Consider the following 21,463-nt stretch of genomic DNA (forward strand, 5'->3'; position numbering starts at 1 on the left):
TCACAATGATGGAGAAATAAGTATCATATGCTCAGTTGTCATAGTTACTTTGTCTTCAAGTACAGCATTTTTCCTTTTTTCTTGGAAGGACTTTTTCAGCTGCTGTGATACAGCATTATAATTTCTGTGGGCTGGTTTTGTGGGTCTGTACATAAATTATAATTACAGTGTCACTTAAGAAACTGCTTTGTGCAGTTGTTCCCTGGTGCAGCATGAACATACACCCAGACAGAGCTGAGTACCTACATAAAACCTAATGCAATGGAGCTTGGCTCAGTCTGTGGGGTAAGGCCATGTCTGCTCATGTCACTGAAGGAACCTCAGTACGTGAATAAAAGTTTTTATTTGCCGTGTGGCAAACCAGCACTTCAGTTGTACAAAGAATCAGAGGATAAAGCCCTCTTGTTTCATAAACCAGTCATTTGTGGGCTAAGCCATATCGATGAGTTTTTGATCCAAGAATGATGATGCCCGTACAATACAAGATACTCCAGAGTAGCTACTTAGGCAAGGATTAGCTTCCAGCTGTGCTGTAAATACTATTCTGAACTGGATTGTGCACTCCTGGAGGCATAGGTTGCAGCCAAAGTTGATGTACATATTAGGATTGACACAGGGCATGCATCTTAGCTCTTAATCTCTTTGTTTTCACAAAAAGCAAATTGAGGTTGCATTTTATTTTAAGCAGGCTGAAAAAGCTTACATTATGTCAGCTACCAGATTGTGCAAGAAACATTTTTAAATGCAGAAAAATAAAGTCAGTGTGCAAAGATGTGGAACTGAGGGTCAGGTCAGGTGCAGAGCCCTTGTCCTGTCTGGTGTAAAGGCGGCGAGGGAGAGAAGCAACTTGTTTTCTCGTGAAGTTTCCCAATGAAGTTATGCCATACAATGGAAACCTAGATAAGAGGAAGAGATCACAGTGATACAGTGAAATGGTTTTGCTCATCTGGCTAGTAATTTCCTGTAAGAATCATTAAAGATAATCACCAAGATCATGAATTATTGACACTTCTGTTACATTTTGCAGCAATAGAAATATGCTTAACCTACACCATGTACGTACATCAGCTTAAAGGTTAAGTATTTTCAGCCAGTTCTTGAAACACAAACAGAAATCAATCATAAAAGCTTATTTTCATTATTTGCATCACAAACACTTTTTTCTATTAATCTCAACATACAATTGTAAAAATGTTATACTTTGCATAATAAGGTCAAAAGTTGCCAGACACTTTTCTGGTGTTGAGAACTGCATTATAGTTCATGCTGTCCATCCTGATTTTGAGACAGCAGCAGGAGTGATTTCCCATAGCAGTAGAATTGTTTCTGTAATACATGTCATATTAACAGACTTGGATCAGAACCTTCAAAATACTCATTTTTTCAAGATTAAGACCAGCTCTTTATTAGGATTTTGGTGACATTTCTGACCATTGAGGCACAGCTGCAGGAACACTTCTGGCATGAACTGGTATCCCCAATGTTACAAAAACAGTGAAAATTTTTAAGGTGTCTCAAACCAAAGGCTACCCAAATTGAGAGATTGGGTATAACCTGCTCTATCAGTAACCAGTTGCAGATAGATATATATGTATATATAGATATGGAAGATTATAAGAATGGGTTTCTCTATCTAACATATGTGTTACAGGGATGTCCAAGCATGTCCATTCTTCCATCTTCTCTTGGCTTTTGGTCCAGCCACTTCATGTGGACCATTGTAGTACAAGATAAGGATATGTGTCTTCTCCCTGAAAGGACATGGCTCTTACTGGTTTCAAAGATACAATTTTGTCTGACTTGTCTGTGTGATATAGGACAGCACAAACTAATTGCTGAAATTAATTGGATACCACTTTTCAGCCCATATTCTTCAGGCACCCTTGTATTTGGCTTGCTGTGCTTTTCACAGGCTTTGAAATCGATAGGAGAAAGGCACCCAGTACCTTTGATCTCTGTTATCCTGTTTCACAATAAGAAAATGATAAAACATTTCCTTCAGTGTCTTCTGTGGTGTTACCTATATGAATGACACAACAAGAATAAGATGCCACAATCCTTCAAGTGGCACACACAGTCTCACTTCGACAGAATCCAGACTACAAAGGAAAAGAGGGCAGCAGGAGGGTGCACCACCGGCGTATGTCTGTGGCACTGTCTGATGCATTTGCGACATCTTTGTGTTTCTTCTTCTTTTTTTCTCTATTTTTCTTTTTCTCCAGTTACATTTAATCTCTTTTCAAGACCCCAGTAGGATTTGTGAGAACAAAAGGTAATAAAAAAAAAAGGAGAAACCAGCAAAGGTGAAAAACATTTCAAAAACAGGATGGGGTGATAAAAAGACAACTAGTATAGCCCAGTAAAGGGGTGACCACAGTCCTTGAAGAGTGAGATGGGGAACAGGGCCAGAGGTGACAGGTAAAGGTGAGCAGATGATGAGCGCAACATGCTGGAGGACAGAGCTAGACTGATAATGGCAAGTGTTGAACGAGTTAAATATGATGGTTCATGATGATGTGGTGCATTTGGGAAATTAGGTGAAACAAGGACTTCTAATATTTTTATCCTCTCATTCTTACTTGCAATCACCATTTGCAGACCATCTAATACAGTTACCAATTTTCACTACTTACTTGGAAATAAACTACAGGGTTTTTGTTTAGCTGATAACATCATCATTATTCAGCCTATTACTTGAAGTAGTTTAATTTCATTCTTATCTGTTTTGACAGCTGAATCTTATCTTCCTGGTGATCACATTGTGCAAAATGGTGAAGCACTCAAACACTTTGAAACCAGACTCTAGCAGGTTGGAAAACATTAAGTAAGTGCTTTGTGTTCAAGTATGAGAACTATGATTATTTTCTGATTGCTGAACTGATTGAAAGCTACTCTTCATTAGGAGCACATGCCATTGTCTCCCAGCAACTGCAGATGTCAATTAGAAGCCAACAGAGCCAATCCTGCTTTCGTCACATTGTTGCTGTAATGTCACAAACGCCGGTCAAAATTAGATAATTTCAGCCTGGAACTAGTGCCAAGAAACTGTTTCACGGAAATACCACAGCACTGTAGTAATTTCATTTGCATTTAAAATGCAGTTCAAAAATTATGTTCCTGTTTGCATGGCTGATATGATTATATTAAGTTTGTTTTGTTAAATGACTTTTTGATTTAGGGATTCTGAGCAGTTTCTACTCGTAATCCTGTTCTCCCAAGAGAATTGACTCTATTATTATTGTTAACTTGAAGATTATCTGCTGTTTTCATGCTAATTTAACAAATGTTTACTTTATCATGGTGTTCTACTGTAGCATCCCTTTTGCAGAGTAATATAAGTTTTTTATAACTAACAAGGCTTTGGCAGCTTTTTGCTCCTTTAGATAGCTTTTTACTGTATTCTGTATAGCTTTACGTTGTATTCAAGGTTTTTTGTTACCAACACTGAAGGGATGGTGCAACTTTCTAACACTGAGGGTTGGATGTGAAAGGGTCTTACAGATCTGCTTTGAACGTTGGAAATGGCAAAGGGAGACTTTCAGTAAGGATAACATTGTGAACTAGATGTTCTAGATAGGTCAGTATCAGCTTCATTGCATGTTGCATGATGAGAGAGAGAGCTAATCTTTAGCATCTCTCTCTTTTCTTCCTTTTCCTCTTTCTGTCTTCTCATCCACACCAGTAATTACCGTGTTTGTGATGGCTACTATAATACGGACTTACCTGGGTAAGATAGAACCCTACATTAACAAACTTCTAGCATGATTTTTAACTTTACAAACTCGGTCATATTGTGGATATCCCTTAATTTTAATTAACTATTTTTGAGATACCTGATTTGCTAAAGACTTTTAAACTATTATAATGCCTTTATAATTTTAAATTGCTTGCCTCTGCATTTTGAATTTCCTAATTTTGACTAATTTTTATAGACAATTAAAAATGCTCTTATTAATTTCTGTTTCAATTCTGTCTAATAATTTTGTTTCTCTTTTCTGCTTATAATGCTTTCTAGCTATGAAGATAATAAGCCATTTATCAAGTAAGATCATTAGTTAGATGTGGAATTCACTGACTAAATTCCCTTTCCCTTTCATTCTGTGCTGTTTGCTACAATTCCTTTTCCTTAACCTATTCATGATGGAATCTTTTTTAGATTGTTCTGTAAAGCAATATCCATATTTTTGTCGCATTTCAGCAGGGTTTCTTCATGCGGAAGTTACATCCTCTAGCTTCAGTTTAGCTGAGTTTATCGAAGCATTAGCGATTTGGGCTCTAGGCTTTTAATCTGCTGTTTAACCTTTATGCATTTGTGTTACATTACTTAGTGTCATATGGCAGCACCACTGTTTAAAATATATGGTGTGATTAGTGGCTAAGCCAGATTTATCAATCTCTTCTCTAAAAGCAGATAAAGCAATGGAGTAGGTGGGGCTTGTGCTATACTTCTGCATTTCAAAATAGTTCTGACATCCTATGCTGTTCTTGAGAAAGAAAAAGGTTATATCTACTCTTGCTGTTTTCACTGGAGTCTAAGAGTACTAAATGGAATTGTTCTTTCTTTGATAGATAAAAGGTTAAACCCAAGGAATTTTTACATTTGAATGTGAAACTAGTAAAAGCCAACTGCAGGAACTGAAATGTTAATATTGGATTTGGCAAAGTACATTCTCATAAGTAATGTTACTAAAATTAATTTTCTTTTACAGATCCTGGGTCCTGGGTGCATTTGCTCTCCTGTGTCTCCTTGGCCTAACATGGTCATTTGGTCTGCTGTTTATAAATGAGGGGACCGTGGTGATGACATATCTCTTCACAGTATTCAATGCTTTCCAAGGAATGTTTATTTTCATCTTTCATTGTGCCCTTCAAAAGAAAGTAAGTTACCAAAACCACAGATGAATGTTCCCTAACTCCTTAGAAATGCCACACATAATTCTTAAGAAAATAGAGATAAAATTAGCAATGTGAAGTAGTTTGAGGAGGGGACTAGAATTCCAAAGCAGTTTTTGCTGTATGTGCTGGTGGGAGTCATGTAACTGCTCTGTGACCCAGGTAGGTTTAACATGGATGCAGCATTTCCAACCTGGGCTTGAAAAGTTTTGAGGTTTTGTGAAGAAAATTGCTATAGAAAATGTACTGTTTAACACTGGTAATGTGGTACATATTAGCCTGGACTTAGAGCTAAAAGTCTTCTATGTCCGCATGAAACAAGTCCTGCCTTTGCTGCAGTGCTGCAAACAAAGGATCAGTTACAATATCAGCCTGGAAATGATCTCCTTTTCTCCAATGGAGGCAGAGCAACTCTCCTGAGATCCCATTAAGCTGCCACATAAAACTGTGGGTGATAGGCAGGGATTGTACTATGTGAGCTTGTTCATTACAAAATTAAGTGGGATGTAAAAATTAATTTTATTATGAACTTTGACACACCTTAGAAAAAAGTAGTCATTAATGCTAGACAGCTGCTAACAGGAATAGTTTTCTGAAGATGGAAAAGATGACAGCATTACTTTTTTTCCAAGTGTATGCCTCCCCCAAATATCCCAATAGCTTTGTGCTCTTCACTGGAGCGTTCCTCACGAGTGGGATGAGCTAAATTAGTTCTGCTCCCCTTCACTGGATGAAAGCAGAAGGGTCCAGAAGGAGCAGATCTGCTGGAAGGAGAGAGAGAGACAGAGAAAGCTTGAAGGGGAGAGGGGAGCAAGCAGCAGGAGAGAAGAAAAGTGATGGGCACAGCCTGTGGGACCTTTTTTGGGTTCCATGCACCCCTTCTCTTCCCCAGAAGGTGGAGATTGCTTCCAAGGATGCTTTAGAGGTTCTTTAATGAACAGTGCATGGAAAAGCTGACAGCCTTTGTTAGAAGGCAGGACAAATGGAAGTAATGAGAGTTGAGAGGAAGGATGAACATCAAAAAATCCCACCCAAACAAACTTAACTTGAAATGCAGTATGTCCTACATTTGGAAATACCCAATTTGCAATATTTATATTCTAAATATTTTTACCAATTTTAGGCTGGAGACCTAGCAATTATTAACTCCCATTATAATTAGCTCACCAGAGACATAATTAACTGATATTTATAAGATGGTTTGAGACCATTGGATAAAGCATTGTTGTGTAAATACAAAAATCTTGTGCTCATGTTCTCAACTGTACCAGCTCTAACATTACCAGCATCTCTAAATTTGGTGTAGACAATGGCATTCAGAGGTGTTTTAGGAAAAGATTGGTAAATAGAATTTTACCCAGATGAACATGACACTCCTCTTATTTGGAGAGAACAAAAGCACACTTAAAGAGAAGATTAAGCCTAAGAGAAGAAGGAAGATAGGGAAGAAAATGCAAACATTCTCAAAATGCAAATAATTTCTAGGTTAGGGTTTCATATAATGTTTCCCTTTTTACTATTTGTATTGGACTTGAATATCAGAAACAGATTTCTTTTTTATTTCTTTTTACAGCTGTGCATTGTTTTTATATAAAGTGGAGTCAGCAAAAAGCAATATTAAAATACCAGTCAGGTGTGAAAAAGCATAACCTAGAGCAATAAGATTTATACCTGAAAGAATGTTAAAGCTGCCATTTTAGATTTTTAAGTGTCACTGCCTTTGACTGGATATTGTCCTATCCTCTGTCTGCATAGCTAATGTAGTCTTTTTATTCTGTTATTACTACTTGGTCACTAAATTGAACAGAGAAATAGAATTGTGGAAGTGGAAACTATTATGTTTCCAGTTCTGACGAGATGATAGTGCTGTTGCTTCCATCAGTTTCCAACAAGCTATAATTTAGAAATAATGACAGTGGGATGTGCAGTCCTGACAGATAATGTACATTCACTGCAATATAGGCATTAGGCAAAACCAACCCTGGAGGGTGGTATTTGGGTAAAAATACAGTTTTGATTGCTATTGTCTCTACTGTGTAGTGGTTTAGAGCATTTAATATCCATTAGTGTTCAGGAATGTATTTTCTTAGGTATTATACCACCTAGTGATGATCTATGTAGACCTTTTTTCCCGGACTACAGGGTTAAAAATTATAATTCTGAGTTGTTTCATTTCTGTTTTCATTCTTTACATGTCTTTTGTGCTGATATAGATAGGGGTTGACTTAAAATATGTACCATATACTTTTATAAAAAGCTGAGTTATTGTGTCTTGCTTAAAGTACAAATTATTCAGCTTTCCTTCAACCTTGTGGTTTATAGAAACATCACAGTATGTATTCTGTGAGTAAAACTCCAGTTGAAAACAGCCCATTACGCATGTAAATCCACACTTTAATTTTTTGCATTTTCTCCTGTCCCCTTTTGCATACACATAACTTTCTGTCTTATTTATTCATAGGTCAGGCAGAATTTCCAGATTAGCTGAAATCCCACTTTTCACAGAAACTCACGAGTCTCATTGCTGGAGAAGAGACACTTAAATTCCCATGTAATCTGGTGGAAGATTTATGAATTTAGACTTACATATCTATACAAATTCTATCCACTGTGTCCTTTCAGTGATACAGTCTTGCTGCCAAGACATGTACACGCTCTTCTGTTACCTGAAAATAGTAGTCAGTGAAGCAGTCATGGAATATAAGAGAATTAACTGCTCTGTAAATGATCCTGATTACTTTTATAGCAGTCATTATCACACATAAGAAAACTAAAGTTTCAAGTAGATTTCTGGAAACAGAAGGTGAATAAATGCAGCCCAGATACTGGAGTCATTAATTAGTTTTGCTGCTCTGTCAGAAAAAAAAAAAATCATAAACATAGGTATATTCATACTTCTATATTCAACACAGACAGGAATTAGAATTTTATGTTTTGGTCCTAAAAGTGAAAGGTGCTTCATTCCCAGCCCTTATGGTTCAAAATGTGACTGGAACACTGACAAATGCCTCCATCAGCATAGCTGGAGCTGTGCCTGCAGTGGGGCAGGGGTGTTTGTGAGCTCAGTGCCAGAGCAGATGTCACCATCTGAAGTAGCAGCTGGATGAGTTACACAGAGTAACTCTATATGAAAATGCCTTTACAGGCATTGCAAGTTTTGCACTTTTTATTGGAAATCATCACATAAAGGGCAGTACTGAGCAGTGCTCAGCCTTTCTTGCCTGCTAGGATGGGAAGACAGGCTTTCTTAGCTTTCTGTACTAAAAGCTCTTACAAAAACCACTATTTTCAGCCAGTATTCAATTTGGGTAAACTTAATGATATTAATCTACATTATGAAAATGATATAAAAATAATTCTGTAACTGACTCAGTAATGATTATTCAGGGTCATCTCTAAGAAGTGTGTGTATACCTTGGAAATAATGGGTTCAAAATTCCTGGGTAGCTGCTAATACTCCCACTGAGTAGGGAGAAATAAGCGGTTTTGCTAACAGCCAGCAATTTGAAAGACAAGAATTATCTATTTGCTTGAAAAGTGAGTAGTTTCAATGCAAGGTTCATGTGTAAGGCTATTTCGTGTGCTAAGCAATTTTTTCCCCCATAGGTACGTAAGGAATATGGGAAATGCTTCCGACATTCCTACTGCTGTGGAGGACTTCCAACTGAGAGTCCCCACAGTTCAGTGAAGGCATCGACAACGAGAACAAGTGCTCGCTATTCCTCTGGCACTCAGGTAACAAAGATTTTGACAGCATCTTTTAATTACCTTATTTATGAAAAGCCTACTGAGATGTCTTCCAATCAGAAGGACTAATTGTCTTCTCATAATTGTCACTTTGATGGTAAATACATGCTTCTGCATAGTAGAATTATTTCTTTTTAAACATTTCCTTTTACTTTGGTCTAATAAAAACACCTTAATTTTTCTTTTAATTAGGGGCTGGTTTATAGGAAAGTTTATACTGTCATGTTTCATTTAAATGAAGTTTAATATATTAGAGTTTTAATAAAAAAAGAAGGAATTTTCGCTATGTGCTAGAAGAATGGTTTTCTCTCGGCTAAAATTAACAGAAGTATTCTACATAATGGCACATGAGTAGGAAAAAATCTTCCTGTAACCTACTATGCTTTCGTCTCACTGCTTTATGTTAACAGAGTCGGATAAGGAGGATGTGGAATGACACTGTGAGAAAACAATCGGAATCGTCTTTTATCTCAGGTGACATCAACAGCACTTCAACACTTAATCAAGGTCAGTCACTGGGAACATTTCAGTTTTAGAATCCATAAATTTAATACAGATTTTATATCATTTAACACAGAAGAAATGAAAAGAATGTTTAAAAAAAAAATCTGGAACAAATGTTCTCTAAAAGCAGAGTTTTAAAGTTATCCACCAGCACTTCTGAAAACCGTGTTCCTTTAACTGGCCCCTGCTATAGAAGTTGAATTCTTCAATTCATGGGAATGTATTTGAATTAGTTTCATCAATAATTTAGCTTAAAAGCAAGATCATAATTTTAAATCTTTCCTAACCTTTATAGGTTGAATCTGAAATAGAAATATGAGTGCAGTAACATTTTAATGCATATTTGACTGACTTTTAGGTGCAGAAATTTTCCCAGTGAAATCTAATTGATATCATTTCTATGCAAAAGATGTCTGTAAAGCATTTATCTTTTCTATTTCAAAGAGCATCATATCTGTAACATGGAATAGAATCCAGATTTTCAGGCACAGAGAAGTCAAAACTCAAAACTTCTCAGCTCAAATAGACTTTGAAATCTGTAACCTCATTCTCATGTCCAGATAGAAGACAAGGGTATTAACCAAGACAGATTGTCCCTCCCTTTCTCCCCTTCCCCCTGTGTTTTTAAGGCAGTTTGAGCCAGCAGTGGAGAGAGGACTGCTCTGTGCAAGCCAGGTTTGAAGCCTGTTCTTCTACCCACATCCTTACGTGAAGAGCAGGCAGCCCTGGTCTCACTGCAATCAACTCAGAAAGTTTTAAACGGAAAATTCAAATTCAGGATTTGATAGCAGGGATATGTACTTAACTCACATTCATTTTGGAAGTAAAAATCATGGTGTTTGCAAAGGAAAAGGTATCAGAAAGTATGATTCTATATTTGCTATTTGATCTATAGAAAGTGGGTAAGACCTGTGTGTCTCGCTGCTCTTCCCACCCCTCTTACGAATCCTGCATGTTCTTCAGGCAAAAATCAAAATTAAGTAACTTCTCCTAGGTAGAAAATGCATATTTTTTCATGTCTCTTTCAATGTCTTATGAAAGTTCCAAAAATACAAGCCACATAAAGTTGGTATTTACCCTAATTTGCTGTCTCTGACTCCTGAGGTTTGCTCTAACTGTGCAGCTCTGTAAGTTAATTCAGTGTTGAACAGAGGTCTTGGAATCTTCTCCCTGTTTCAAGTTCCAGGCTCAAGTCACTGGAAATGTTCTGCCATGATTAGAAAAATTGGTATCAACTCTATTCAGTTACAATATTGTCACTATCTCAGTGATACATACGTATAAGAGTAGTTCCATAATTAATGACAAGTGTCATTTTTCCTTTAAAATAAAAATAAAACTTTTAATTAAGCTTTTTTTTTTGTGGCAAAGAAATTTGGATTGAAAAAAATTCTTAACTATAAATTACAAACAATAATTCTAACCAAGTTAAATATAGTACACAAAAAAAACCCCAAGCAAAATATATTTCAGTTATTATTTCTAGTAAGAAGTACTTTACAATGGAAAAAAGCTATGATAATTTTTTTAGTTAATCACTAATACAAACTTTCAAATAAGATTTGCGTAGTCAGACAATAATTCTCTGAGTATTAAAAATTCCTGCTCATTTCTGCTACTAAGTAGCTATGGGAGTACAAAAGCATTAATATTTGAAATATATAATATCATGCCAAATAAAAATATTTATACTTTAAAAATATAGCTGTCTCTTTAGTTGTCCTTGGGTCTGTGATACACTGATCCTGATATACTGCTTTGCAAAGTAATAGAAAAGAAACTTGGATTTTATCTTACTGAAATGTTTAAATTAATTTTTAAATGACAGCATTTTGTGTGGGATTTTTTTGTCATTATTCCAATCCATTTTTCTTGTAGTAGCTAGAAATCAGAGATTGATTGACTTTTTAATAGTTTCTCAAAATATGCTGGGGTTTTTTCTGATTATTCTGAGAGTTGTTTAAATGGTATTGCATTAACGTGTAAATTTGGTTTAAAGAAGTCCGTTCATGTAATATTTTTCTTTGTCTTACATTGTTTGTAAACTGATAGTTTAAAGAAACTTGTTGTTTGAGGAATTCTTTTTTAAAACCTGGCATACGTATTTGCAGCATGAATGTCCCAGGAGAAAATGTGAATGCTCTGATTTCTTAGAGCAAATATTTTGCTTTCCCCTCAGCATGCATACTTTTGCATATACTAAGATATGCTTCTTGCAATTTGTCATCCACTGTCTGTTTGAAAACAGCAATTCCCTTCCAGTATCTCTGTGTTTTTAATAAAATGAGTAACAGCTCTGATCCTGTCATAAGAGGTTTTTCAATACCTTTCAGTTTGAGAAATTCAGTTCTCTCAGTTCTGGACAGAAGTGTTCCATGCTGTCATTTTTAAAGTTCCAATAGCTTTATGTAGTACCTTGATCTCTAAACATTTAATTGCTACTCTTGTGTAACAGTGATTTTGTATACATTAGTAAATATCACTTTCACTATCTGTTTACTTTGGGGATTTGGACAGCACCCATGAATTACTGGAATCTAACTGTATTTTCCTGCTCCCATTTCAAATACATAGCTCAAATACACCCAGAAATTTTCAGCTAAATTACATTTTAGAAATCCTATGTGATTCATGATGAATAAAAAATTATTCTCTATTGAAACTGTCAGACTAAAATTAAGGAACTGACTTTTTTTTTCTGTTTCTTTTGCTTTAGGAATGACTGGCAATTACCTACTAACAAACCCTCTTCTTCGACCACACGGCACTAACAACCCCTATAACACATTGCTCGCTGAAACAGTTGTATGTAATGCCCCTTCAGCTCCTGTGTTTAACTCACCAGGTGTGCTTATACTTCCTGAATAAACTGCTTTTCTTGGCTCGCTCCAAATTCCCTCTTTTCCCTAGATAGAAACTCAAGTTGCAATACCCCAGCCATACAGTCTGAATTTCTGAAATAAATCAGAGAAATACAGTGTTGCCAATGTCAGCTTGTAAAACTGCACTATATTATAGTAATGCCTTTGCCCTAACAGTATTTACCAATAATTATCCATGTTTTTAACACAGGTGGCATAAATCTTAATATACTATTAAAGGACTGACACCACATGGTCCGAGAGCCCATCTTCAAGATATATATCACTTAGAGGTATCATGTCTCTGCAATATAAGGTTGACTCTAAAGCTTGTTGAGAAAATCCTGCTTATGGAATGGATTAGATACAAAAGCAGTGCAAGGCATCTTGACACCTTTGGATACCCCGGTGTAGAAAACTGTATCCAGCATCAAACAGATCTAAACTATAGTATAGTGCAGCTTTATGGGAGATCATTTTCCTGTAGGAAAATCTTGACATTAACAGTTAGAACAGTTTAGTTCTGTAGGAATAAAGGGTGTCATCATTTACCTAACATTTTGTTGTTACATTATCTACTTGCTTTAGCAATGTTGCAATTCATCAGTAAATACCTTGCAGATATTGTTTGATGAGTCATAAGATCACTTTAGTGTAACTGGAATGATAAATCTTTGAAAAAGAGCTCATAAAACCTTGTTTCCAGTTTTTATTTCAAGTTTCCTTTTTAACTGAACTGTAGTTTCTATTTTCATTCTCTTGTTTTCTTACTTTCCTTATGCTTTCCTCTAGCAACCTACAGAGAGACAAGTATGGGAGTAAAACTTAACTTTGCCTATCAAATGTAAATTTTTTCAGCATGATTCTTAATGGGCACAATTAAAACATAACTAGCGGTCATGAAGTAGACTCAGCGGGCAAGTGGTTCACAATTTGCAAATGAAATGTTTCCACATTCAAAAAGTACTTGCATACTGCTTTTTGGGAAACAAGATGAGGTCTGTAGCAAACCCTATTGGTAACACAAGTTACGCAATGCTGAAATAATTTGCTGTTTAAAACCAAAGCAGTGTCATGCCGAAATGCTTAACAATTTACTTATATTTTTACATTTCTACAGTAATCTTGCTACAGGCTATGAAAGATTTCAAATGAATTACCTGATCATGGGCAACAAAATTTGCCTCATCAAACCAATTTGAATATATTCTAGCATGCTTGACTCTGCAGTATATCATAGAAAACTCATTTTGGGTTATCAGATGTATTCTGATATCTGTTTAGCAGAGGAAAAGAAAATTAAAATTACAGAATTAAATCACTTTCATGAGGGAAATGAATCCAGCATGTGGTCCATGTGTTGTCTACTTTTATAAATGCCATATGTTCTGCACAGCTAAATCCATTGCAAGAAAAATCTTGGAACATACATGAAATTGCAAAACTGCAAAGTTGTTTAATCAAAGCTTAAAGAGACCTTTCAAACAACCCTCATCACTGTTAAAATCAATACACATGGAGAAGAGTTAACAATAACACAAATGCAAAATGACTTGCAAATTGCTCAGAATTTATTTGGAAATTATTATTCTATTCCTTAAAGTTGAAGACAAAAATCTTTTCATGAGAAAATGCAATTATTTTTTAATTGAAAACAATATTTCCAGAGAATATTGAATTTTCTAGGATAAGCTGCAGCTTTAATTATGAAAAAAAAATCCACAAAATGAGAAAATGTAAAATCTTTTTCAAGAAACTTTTCCCTTATACTCCTCCAAGCCTTGCATATTATGCAGCAGCCTCACAGTGGTCAGTCTCATTTCAGTAAAGTCACTTCATTCTTTCTTTACTTCCAGACATATCTGTAGATAAAGTGCTTTTCTAGGAATGCTCTAACCATCTGATTTCCATGGTTCAGACTGTTTAATTTCTTGCAAAGTTTATTTTTTTCTTTTTTTTTCCTTTGCTTGGGAAGCACTGTGCTGTCATAGTTTACATGTCTTTGTGTCTATAGGAAAACCTTTTCTTTATCAAGTTATTGGGGAAAAAAAAGCCAAAACCCAAAGCATAAAAACTTTAATCATCATAAGACTTCATTTTTCCCCCTCTTAAACTCCTTCTCATGTTTTCAGCAGACTTACCCAATCTGTCATTTCGTCAACAGCTATGAAATATCAGCCATGGCTGATTTCCTCTTCCCATTCCACAACTAATATTTATTCTTTGATTTAATTTCTGTGACCCATACTTACAGAAATTCCTAACATTTCTGCATTTGACTTCCATGCCCATGGTAACTGTGGGCCTAACTCTTAATTAACTATTCTGGTTCATTCAGCGCTGTCACTGTGACTGATGCAGACTGCAGGCAAACTTTGACCTTTAGGAGCCTGGGGCCATTGTTGGCAGGCAGAATATTAGTGAAAAAAATTATGTTAAGTGGGAAAAGAAAAGCTGTTATTGCTTAGTAATCTAATTTGCTGAACCCTTGCTCTGACTAAGTTGCTGAGAAGCTCAGTAATTCTTCATCATGTTACAATAAATCATTTTACTTTCTTTTATATATCAGCTACTCTTAGGCCAGATAGCCTGAGCAGACAGACATGATGTGAGTTGTCCAAAGTGAGTCATTCCACCTGCTGTCTATCGTGTTGTTGGATGGTGCTTGTGGGCCCTGGTCCCTGTAGTGTGAAAGATGGCTGTCCTTGTTTAACATAAATTCTTTGTATTTATCCATTTTTTTCATTCTTTTCTTTACTTCATCTCCAAAAAAAAAAAAAAACCAGGAAAAAATGTTAGAAATGTTGTTAAAGTAGTTGCCTGCCAGTTATGTGGGTTTATGTTGTACATTTACCTTCAGTTATGTCTGTGATCTAATTCCTTTTTAATTTAGTGTCGTTTAGGACAAATTCTGTTAATTTTCTTTTTCTAAATCATGGTGGTGTACTTCAAAACACAGTTGTTTCCAAATGAATTGCTTTGCATTACATATGCAAGGGCATGGAGTGAACAGTTCCTTGTGGAAAAGTCACAGAATTGACACTAAATTAAGAAATTCAAATGCCGCTATTCCCCACAGGCAACACACGTTACTATTTTTAGAAAGCATCTTTCCTATAAGGTGTGCAACTGTTTACATTTGGGAATGTTCAATAACCTAACTTTTCTCAAGTTTTACTTCCAAGTACAACTTTGTCCTGAACTACATTAAAGAATTTTGTTAAAAAGAAAAAAAATGAAGTGATAAAAGCATGTCAGGCAATAACCAGAGCTGTCCTTTTCCATTTCAGGACATTCACTGAACAATGCCAGGGATACAAGTGCCATGGATACTCTACCGCTAAATGGTAATTTCAACAACAGCTACTCATTGCGCAATGGAGACTATAACGACAGCGTGCAAGTTGTAGACTGTGGACTAAGCCTGAATGATACTGCTTTTGAGAAAATGATCATTTCAGAGTTAGTGCACAACAACCTGCGGGGCAGCAGCAAGAACCACAACCTGGAGCGGGCACTGCCAGCCAAGGCTGTGATCGGCGGGAGCAGTAGCGAAGATGACGCCATCGTGGCAGACGCCTCATCTTTGATGCACAGCGACACCCCCGGGCTGGAGCTCCACCACAAAGAGCTGGAGGCCCCACTCATTCCTCAGCGGACTCACTCCCTTCTGTACCAGCCCCAGAAGAAAGTGAAGACTGAGGGAACTGACAGCTACGTCTCACAGCTGACAGCCGAGGCTGACGACCACCTCCAGTCCCCCAACAGAGACTCTCTTTACACGAGCATGCCCAACCTCAGAGACTCTCCCTACCCAGAGAGCAGCCCCGATGTTGAAGAAGACCTCTCTCCCTCCAGGAGGAGTGAAAATGAGGACATTTACTACAAGAGCATGCCAAACCTAGGAGCTGGTCATCAGCTTCAGATGTACTATCAAATCAGCAGGGGTAATAGCGACGGCTATATCATTCCCATTAACAAAGAAGGATGTATTCCAGAAGGAGATGTTAGAGAAGGACAAATGCAACTAGTGACAAGCCTTTAATAGTGTAGCAAAGAAATATTAAAGGCCACGTTCAAGTATTAAAAAGACTTAATTGGCCCCAAGCAGGCTCCCTCATATCTGCTCGAAGAGACAATTCTGTTGACCCTGTGGTTCTCCAGTAACAGGGATGACTGGACCTCGCAGTTCTGTGAATTTTTATAAACAAAAACTTTGTATATACACAGAGTATACTAAAATGAATTATTTGTTACAAAGAAAAGAAATACCAACAAGGTATTTAAGATATCTTCTGCTGCTGAATTTAACAAAATTGTGAAAAAAAAAGAGAAATAAACACTTTCCAGCCATTTTACTGCAGCAGTTTGTGAACTAAATTTGTAAATATGGCTGCACCATTTTTTTTTCCTAGGCCTACATTGTATTATATACAAGGCGTAGGCTTTAAAATCCTGTGGGACAAATTTACTGTACCTTACTATTCCTGACAAGACTTGCAAAAGCAGGAGAGATATTCTGCATCAGTTTGCAGTTCACTGCAAATCTTTTCCATTAGGGCAAAGATTGAATACATGTCTAACCACTAGCAATCAAGCCACAGGCCTTATTTCATATATTTCCTCAACTGTACAATGAACCGTTCTCATGAAAAAATGGCTAAAGAAATTATATTTTGTTCTATTGCTAGGGTAAAATAAATACATTTGTGTCCAACTGAAATATAATTGTCATTAAAAAATAATTTTAAAGAGTTTGAAGAAAATATTGTGAAAAGCTCTTGGTTGCACATATGTTATAAGCTGTTTTTCTTACACTGTTCATAGTACGATAGTTTGTTTAAAATGCAAGTTCTACCTGTTTTCACTTATTTTTCACTGTAAACAGTGTTCTGCTTTGACTAGTTAGTTTTTATTCTTAAGTTTTGAATTTTTATTGCCAAAAAAACATAATTTGGGGAGAAAGTTGTTTTAGAAGCCAATTATGCCAAGCCTTGCACAAATTTGGTGTAGCTAACAAAGATTGTAACTCAATTCCCTGTTCATTCTTTAATCAGGGTTGGGTGGTAAGGGGTAAAGGGGACACTGGACACTTCTCACAAGCTTTCTCGTGAATAAAAGGTGCCTGTCCTTTAAAAAAAAATAAATAAAACATAACTATTACTCTTCCATATTCCTTCTGCCTATATTTAGTAATTAATTTATTTTATGATAAAAAATCTAATGAAATGTAAATTGTTTCAACAAAATTCTGCTTTTTTCATCCCTTTGTGTAAACCTGTTAATAATGAGCCCATCACTAATATCCAGTGTAAAGTTTAACACCTGTTTGACAGTAAATAAATGTGAATTTTTTTCCAAATAGGTAAAATGTGCATTATTATGTACAAAGCATAATTGGCATCAGCAGTCCTTTGACCCAGATGTGTCCTGCCTAGAATGATTTAAGTGTTGAGAATTCAACAGAAACTGTCTATAGCTCTACAGAAGACAGGTCATCTTTACTATTCTTTTGTCACGAATAGGATCAAACCCAGATATAGCAGGGTCATTAGGAAAAGGTACTGTAATTTCATGTATTTACATAACTCTTAAGTAGGCATCTGCACTGAAATTAAAAATAAGGTGGTAAACGCCACTATCATATTCTCAGCAACAGTAATTAGCAGTTAATTATTAGTGATGAAGATACATTGTTGCAGTGGGGAAAACATGAATAAGCAGCATTTGGCTAGCACTCTGAGTGCTATCTAAATAATTCATCCATCATGGCACTGGTTTGTGTTAGATGAATAAGCATGACTGTCCCTATTTTTATCAAGCTAGAGAACTGCAGAAGGCAGCTGATGCCCAAGATGTTTTCTACAAATCAGTGGCTAAATTGGAAGTCTGAAATCTTTGTTGTTGATTCCCAAGCCTCTTTTGTTCCTCTCATCCGGGGCCTTTCAAAGATAGCATCAAGGACTGCATTTGTCACCACTTCCAAAATTGTGTTCTTTCAAATAACTCAAATTAATGCCCCATCATCACAGAGGCTACAGTTTTGTGTGTGGCCACTGTGACTCTATGATAACAGCAAAAAATCACTTGAAAGCTGTATCAATTGTTACCTTCTAATGCACTGGAATATATAAAGTCCATTTGGAAGATAAGTCAATGAATTTTTAAGTTTGGATTTCAGAAGAATGTTTTGGGTGAGACTTCCTGCTGTTGAGAAGGTTAAAACTAAAATCCAGGTTGACATGGAACCCTGGGGTTCAGGTAACTCAATATATCTGTTCAGGACTGTGACACTGTAACAATTGTTCATGAGGAGAAAAGCAACTTCCACCATCAGCCCTACTGGTAACTCTTGCCAGTAAGTTCCTTAACACTTAGAAGTTACTGTGTTTGCAGTAAAGTCACTGAAACATTTAAAACTTAATCAGAAATCGTTTACTTCTGTTTAGTAGAGATGCTTTAAAAATCTGAAGTCTCTATGAAAAAGGACTTAGTTCTGATTCAGGGTATACAGCAGACTCTTTGGAGCAAAAATTATTCCCTTAGTCTGTCAGACAGAAGCATACTTGCTGCCTTCTGAAATCATGTTCTTAAGGATTTCAAAATTATGGTGCTCAGGTAATTACAGTACACATGACCTAATAACATCACCAACTTTCTGCAGAATCTTCAACCCTAGTTCGAGCAAGTACTCCTTTGTGTCTAACTAAAGGTGGCAAAACTGCATACTGGAGAAAGGTTTGTAGCATTGTGATCTTAAATACATATTCAATTGCAAATGTAACAAGTATTCATAAAACAAGAAAATGCAGCTGATGAACCTAAGATGAACCTAAGTATCATAAGGGAATTCTTTTGTTAGCTTCTTTGTAATGTAGATGTTGCTTTTTAGTGAGCCTGTTTGGTTTTTTTTTTAATGTTGAGCTAGTGAGTGTCCTGTGTTTAGCTAGCAGCCAATACATTGCCAAATTTCTGTTGGTGTAACTTCTCAGTGCAGTAGGTTACAGTATAATTATATAGGTGACAGCTTATTGTAATTTCTTTATGTTCTCTTCTAACATTCCTGCCATCTTGTCTTGGGATCAGAAGGACAGAAGAATTCAGAGGAAGAGTTCAAGAATAGTGAAATAATGACAGCAGAATTAATGGAAACGAGTGTTTCTTCAGAGTCATCAGTTAACCAGTTTCTATGATGGTGCCCACCATATGTTGCTGTTTTAGGCACTTTCAGAAGAGCTGTAATTTTCTTATGGCTGGTAATCTCCTGTTAGTATCAGTGTTAACCCTACTGGCTCAGTTCAATTCTTCCTTGTAACTTCAGTCCAGTTATATTAATTCCTACAAAAGATTGAATGGGATGTGCATTTAGTGAACTGTTGTATAATGGTGCTATGCATTGTTTAATATAAAATACATCTCAATTCTACATAAGTGAACCATAACATGAAGAAATGCAACACTGGTAATAACTTTTTAGATAAAACTAACCTTTATCTGTAAATTCTACAATACACCTTTGCTTATTTTAAATTTGAAATGAAGTTACTAATAAAGTTTACATATATTCACTTATGTAGGCAATAAAAGGTGTTTCAAATTGCCATAAGTTATGGATAAAATATGTGTCATACTTGATGTCCTAAGTTTTAAGGATTTTTTTTTAACTACTCAGAACAAACATTAACAGAGCAACAAAAAATGTAAACAGTCCCTGTGTGCTGTAGCTGGTGTTATCCCACTTTGCCTCAAAAATAAAACTTCTCTTCTAGACTTGATTATATGACAACATACAGTAAAGCTTTATCCCTGAATAAAATTACTTTTTAAAATCAAGAGAAGCTACAGGTAGACAACCATATATATATAGAGACACGCAACATTTTAACTCACTAATTCTAGGGGACAATGAAGAATTAAAAATTACAGGATTCAGCAGTAATCCTTCAGTTCTTCAATAATCCTCAAATTACCCCAGAGAGGTCACAGTAAAGCATACCTTAATTTTTTAAGAAATAAATGGTCACAGTCACCCTCCACATTTATGACGAGCACTGCTACCAATTCAGTAAGCAAGGATCTTGCTATATGGCTGCACTGTGGGATGAGGATCCCAGATTTATGGAGGCCACTGGTATGCTAGGTCTCTACTCCACAATGACACCACAGCTTGGAATCCAGCTTTGCACCGAGTTGGAGATAAAAATTATCACTGCCACAGTCCTGGAAGCAAGAGATCTGTACCTTTCATTTACACAATTTGTAAATTAGTAGGAATACAGTTAATGGCTGAAGCTCAATCATCTGGCACTACCAAAAATTTGGAGTAAGGCTTCATTAGGACCCTGTCTGTTTCAACAGTGTTTGGGGTTTTTTTCAGTAAAATCTTTATGTGGTTTTTAGAATGACAACTTCCAAATCCTTTTATTCATGAAGGATAAATTCTCAATGGTATTTCATTAATTCATGCCTAAGAGCATTAATATCTCTTCTTAGTGTATTATGTCATCATTAATCTCAGCCGCTCCCCATCAAAGTTCCTGGCATGTGCAGTGGATCACACCATGGTGCAGCCTGAGTGGTTATAAATGCTACTGAAAATCACACAAGCCTCAACTCAGCAGCAAGGAGATTTTAAAGGACCATTCAATATAGTGCACCAGCTGCTGCAGAAATCATTTTGGGATCCCAGATGGGGGAAGTCACAGTTACATAAATTACACTTGGAATAGGTAGTTCCATAAAGAAAATTTTTCTACAGCAAATTTTGTGTACTGAACCATTTCTTCCTTGGGTACACGCCTCCTTTTATATGTTGGAGTAGGAGCCCTGGCACAATGTAGACCGCACTGCCAACCAGTTCAAAGTTTAGACAGCAAAGCTGAGCACAAAAACACCAATGCACATTAAAAGCTCAGGTTTCCAAATAGGAGGCAGCAGGTTAGTAACTCTATTTTCTAATGGAGAAGCTGGATCTCTGTAGATAGTGTTGGAATAACTGTTCCAGTCCTATGGTAGCATTGGAATTGTTTTAAAATAATATAATGCTGCTGAACATTTGGCCTCCATGATTGCTTAACAGAATGATTCCCAAAGGTTAATGAGGTTCTCATGAAAATAATTCATTTTAGTTGTATTTAAATAAACCACTTTGCTTCTTTTTTTGCACTAGCAATATAAATAGAAGCTTCTTAGCTTGTATTCTTAACACTATTGTTTTAAATACTTGCCCTCTGTCTCCTATTACTTCTTTCTAAACGAAAAGCCTCCTTCATCTTTCTAATTATTTAATTGCCAGTCTTCACTTTTTGTCAGTATGCTTTAAGAGACAGGGCAAGAACATAATTATGGGTGATTTGTTCATGTTGATTTATGAATGGCAGTTGTATCTTCTGTTCTGTGCTACTGCCACCCACTATGGTCTCACATTATCTTTTGTTTTCATAGGATCCCTTCACAAC

The 21,463-nt window shown here is 36.2% G+C and overlaps 1 protein-coding gene across 26 annotated transcripts in view; it reads left to right on the plus strand.

The window, feature by feature from the left end:
* The window catches only part of ADGRL2 (adhesion G protein-coupled receptor L2), a 386,817-nt gene extending 367,211 nt beyond the window's left edge, over positions 1–19,606 (plus strand). For 5 of the 26 annotated variants that reach the window (XM_019291634.3, XM_019291636.3, XM_039555632.1 and 2 more), the window contains 8 exons: positions 2,733–2,824; positions 3,683–3,727; positions 4,016–4,042; positions 4,710–4,878; positions 8,500–8,628; positions 9,051–9,147; positions 11,861–11,989; positions 15,296–16,050. In XM_019291634.3, coding sequence (XP_019147179.1) covers positions 2,733–2,824; positions 3,683–3,727; positions 4,016–4,042; positions 4,710–4,878; positions 8,500–8,628; positions 9,051–9,147; positions 11,861–11,989; positions 15,296–16,050 — 1,443 coding nt within the window. The other 21 variants (XM_039555647.1, XM_039555654.1, XM_039555630.1 and 18 more) reach the window with 14 other exon arrangements.
* Positions 19,607–21,463: the final 1,857 nt, after the last annotated feature.

Source organism: Corvus cornix, chromosome 8 (genome assembly GCF_000738735.6).
Source record: "Corvus cornix cornix isolate S_Up_H32 chromosome 8, ASM73873v5, whole genome shotgun sequence".
In the NCBI taxonomy this organism is placed as follows: domain Eukaryota; kingdom Metazoa; phylum Chordata; class Aves; order Passeriformes; family Corvidae; genus Corvus; species Corvus cornix.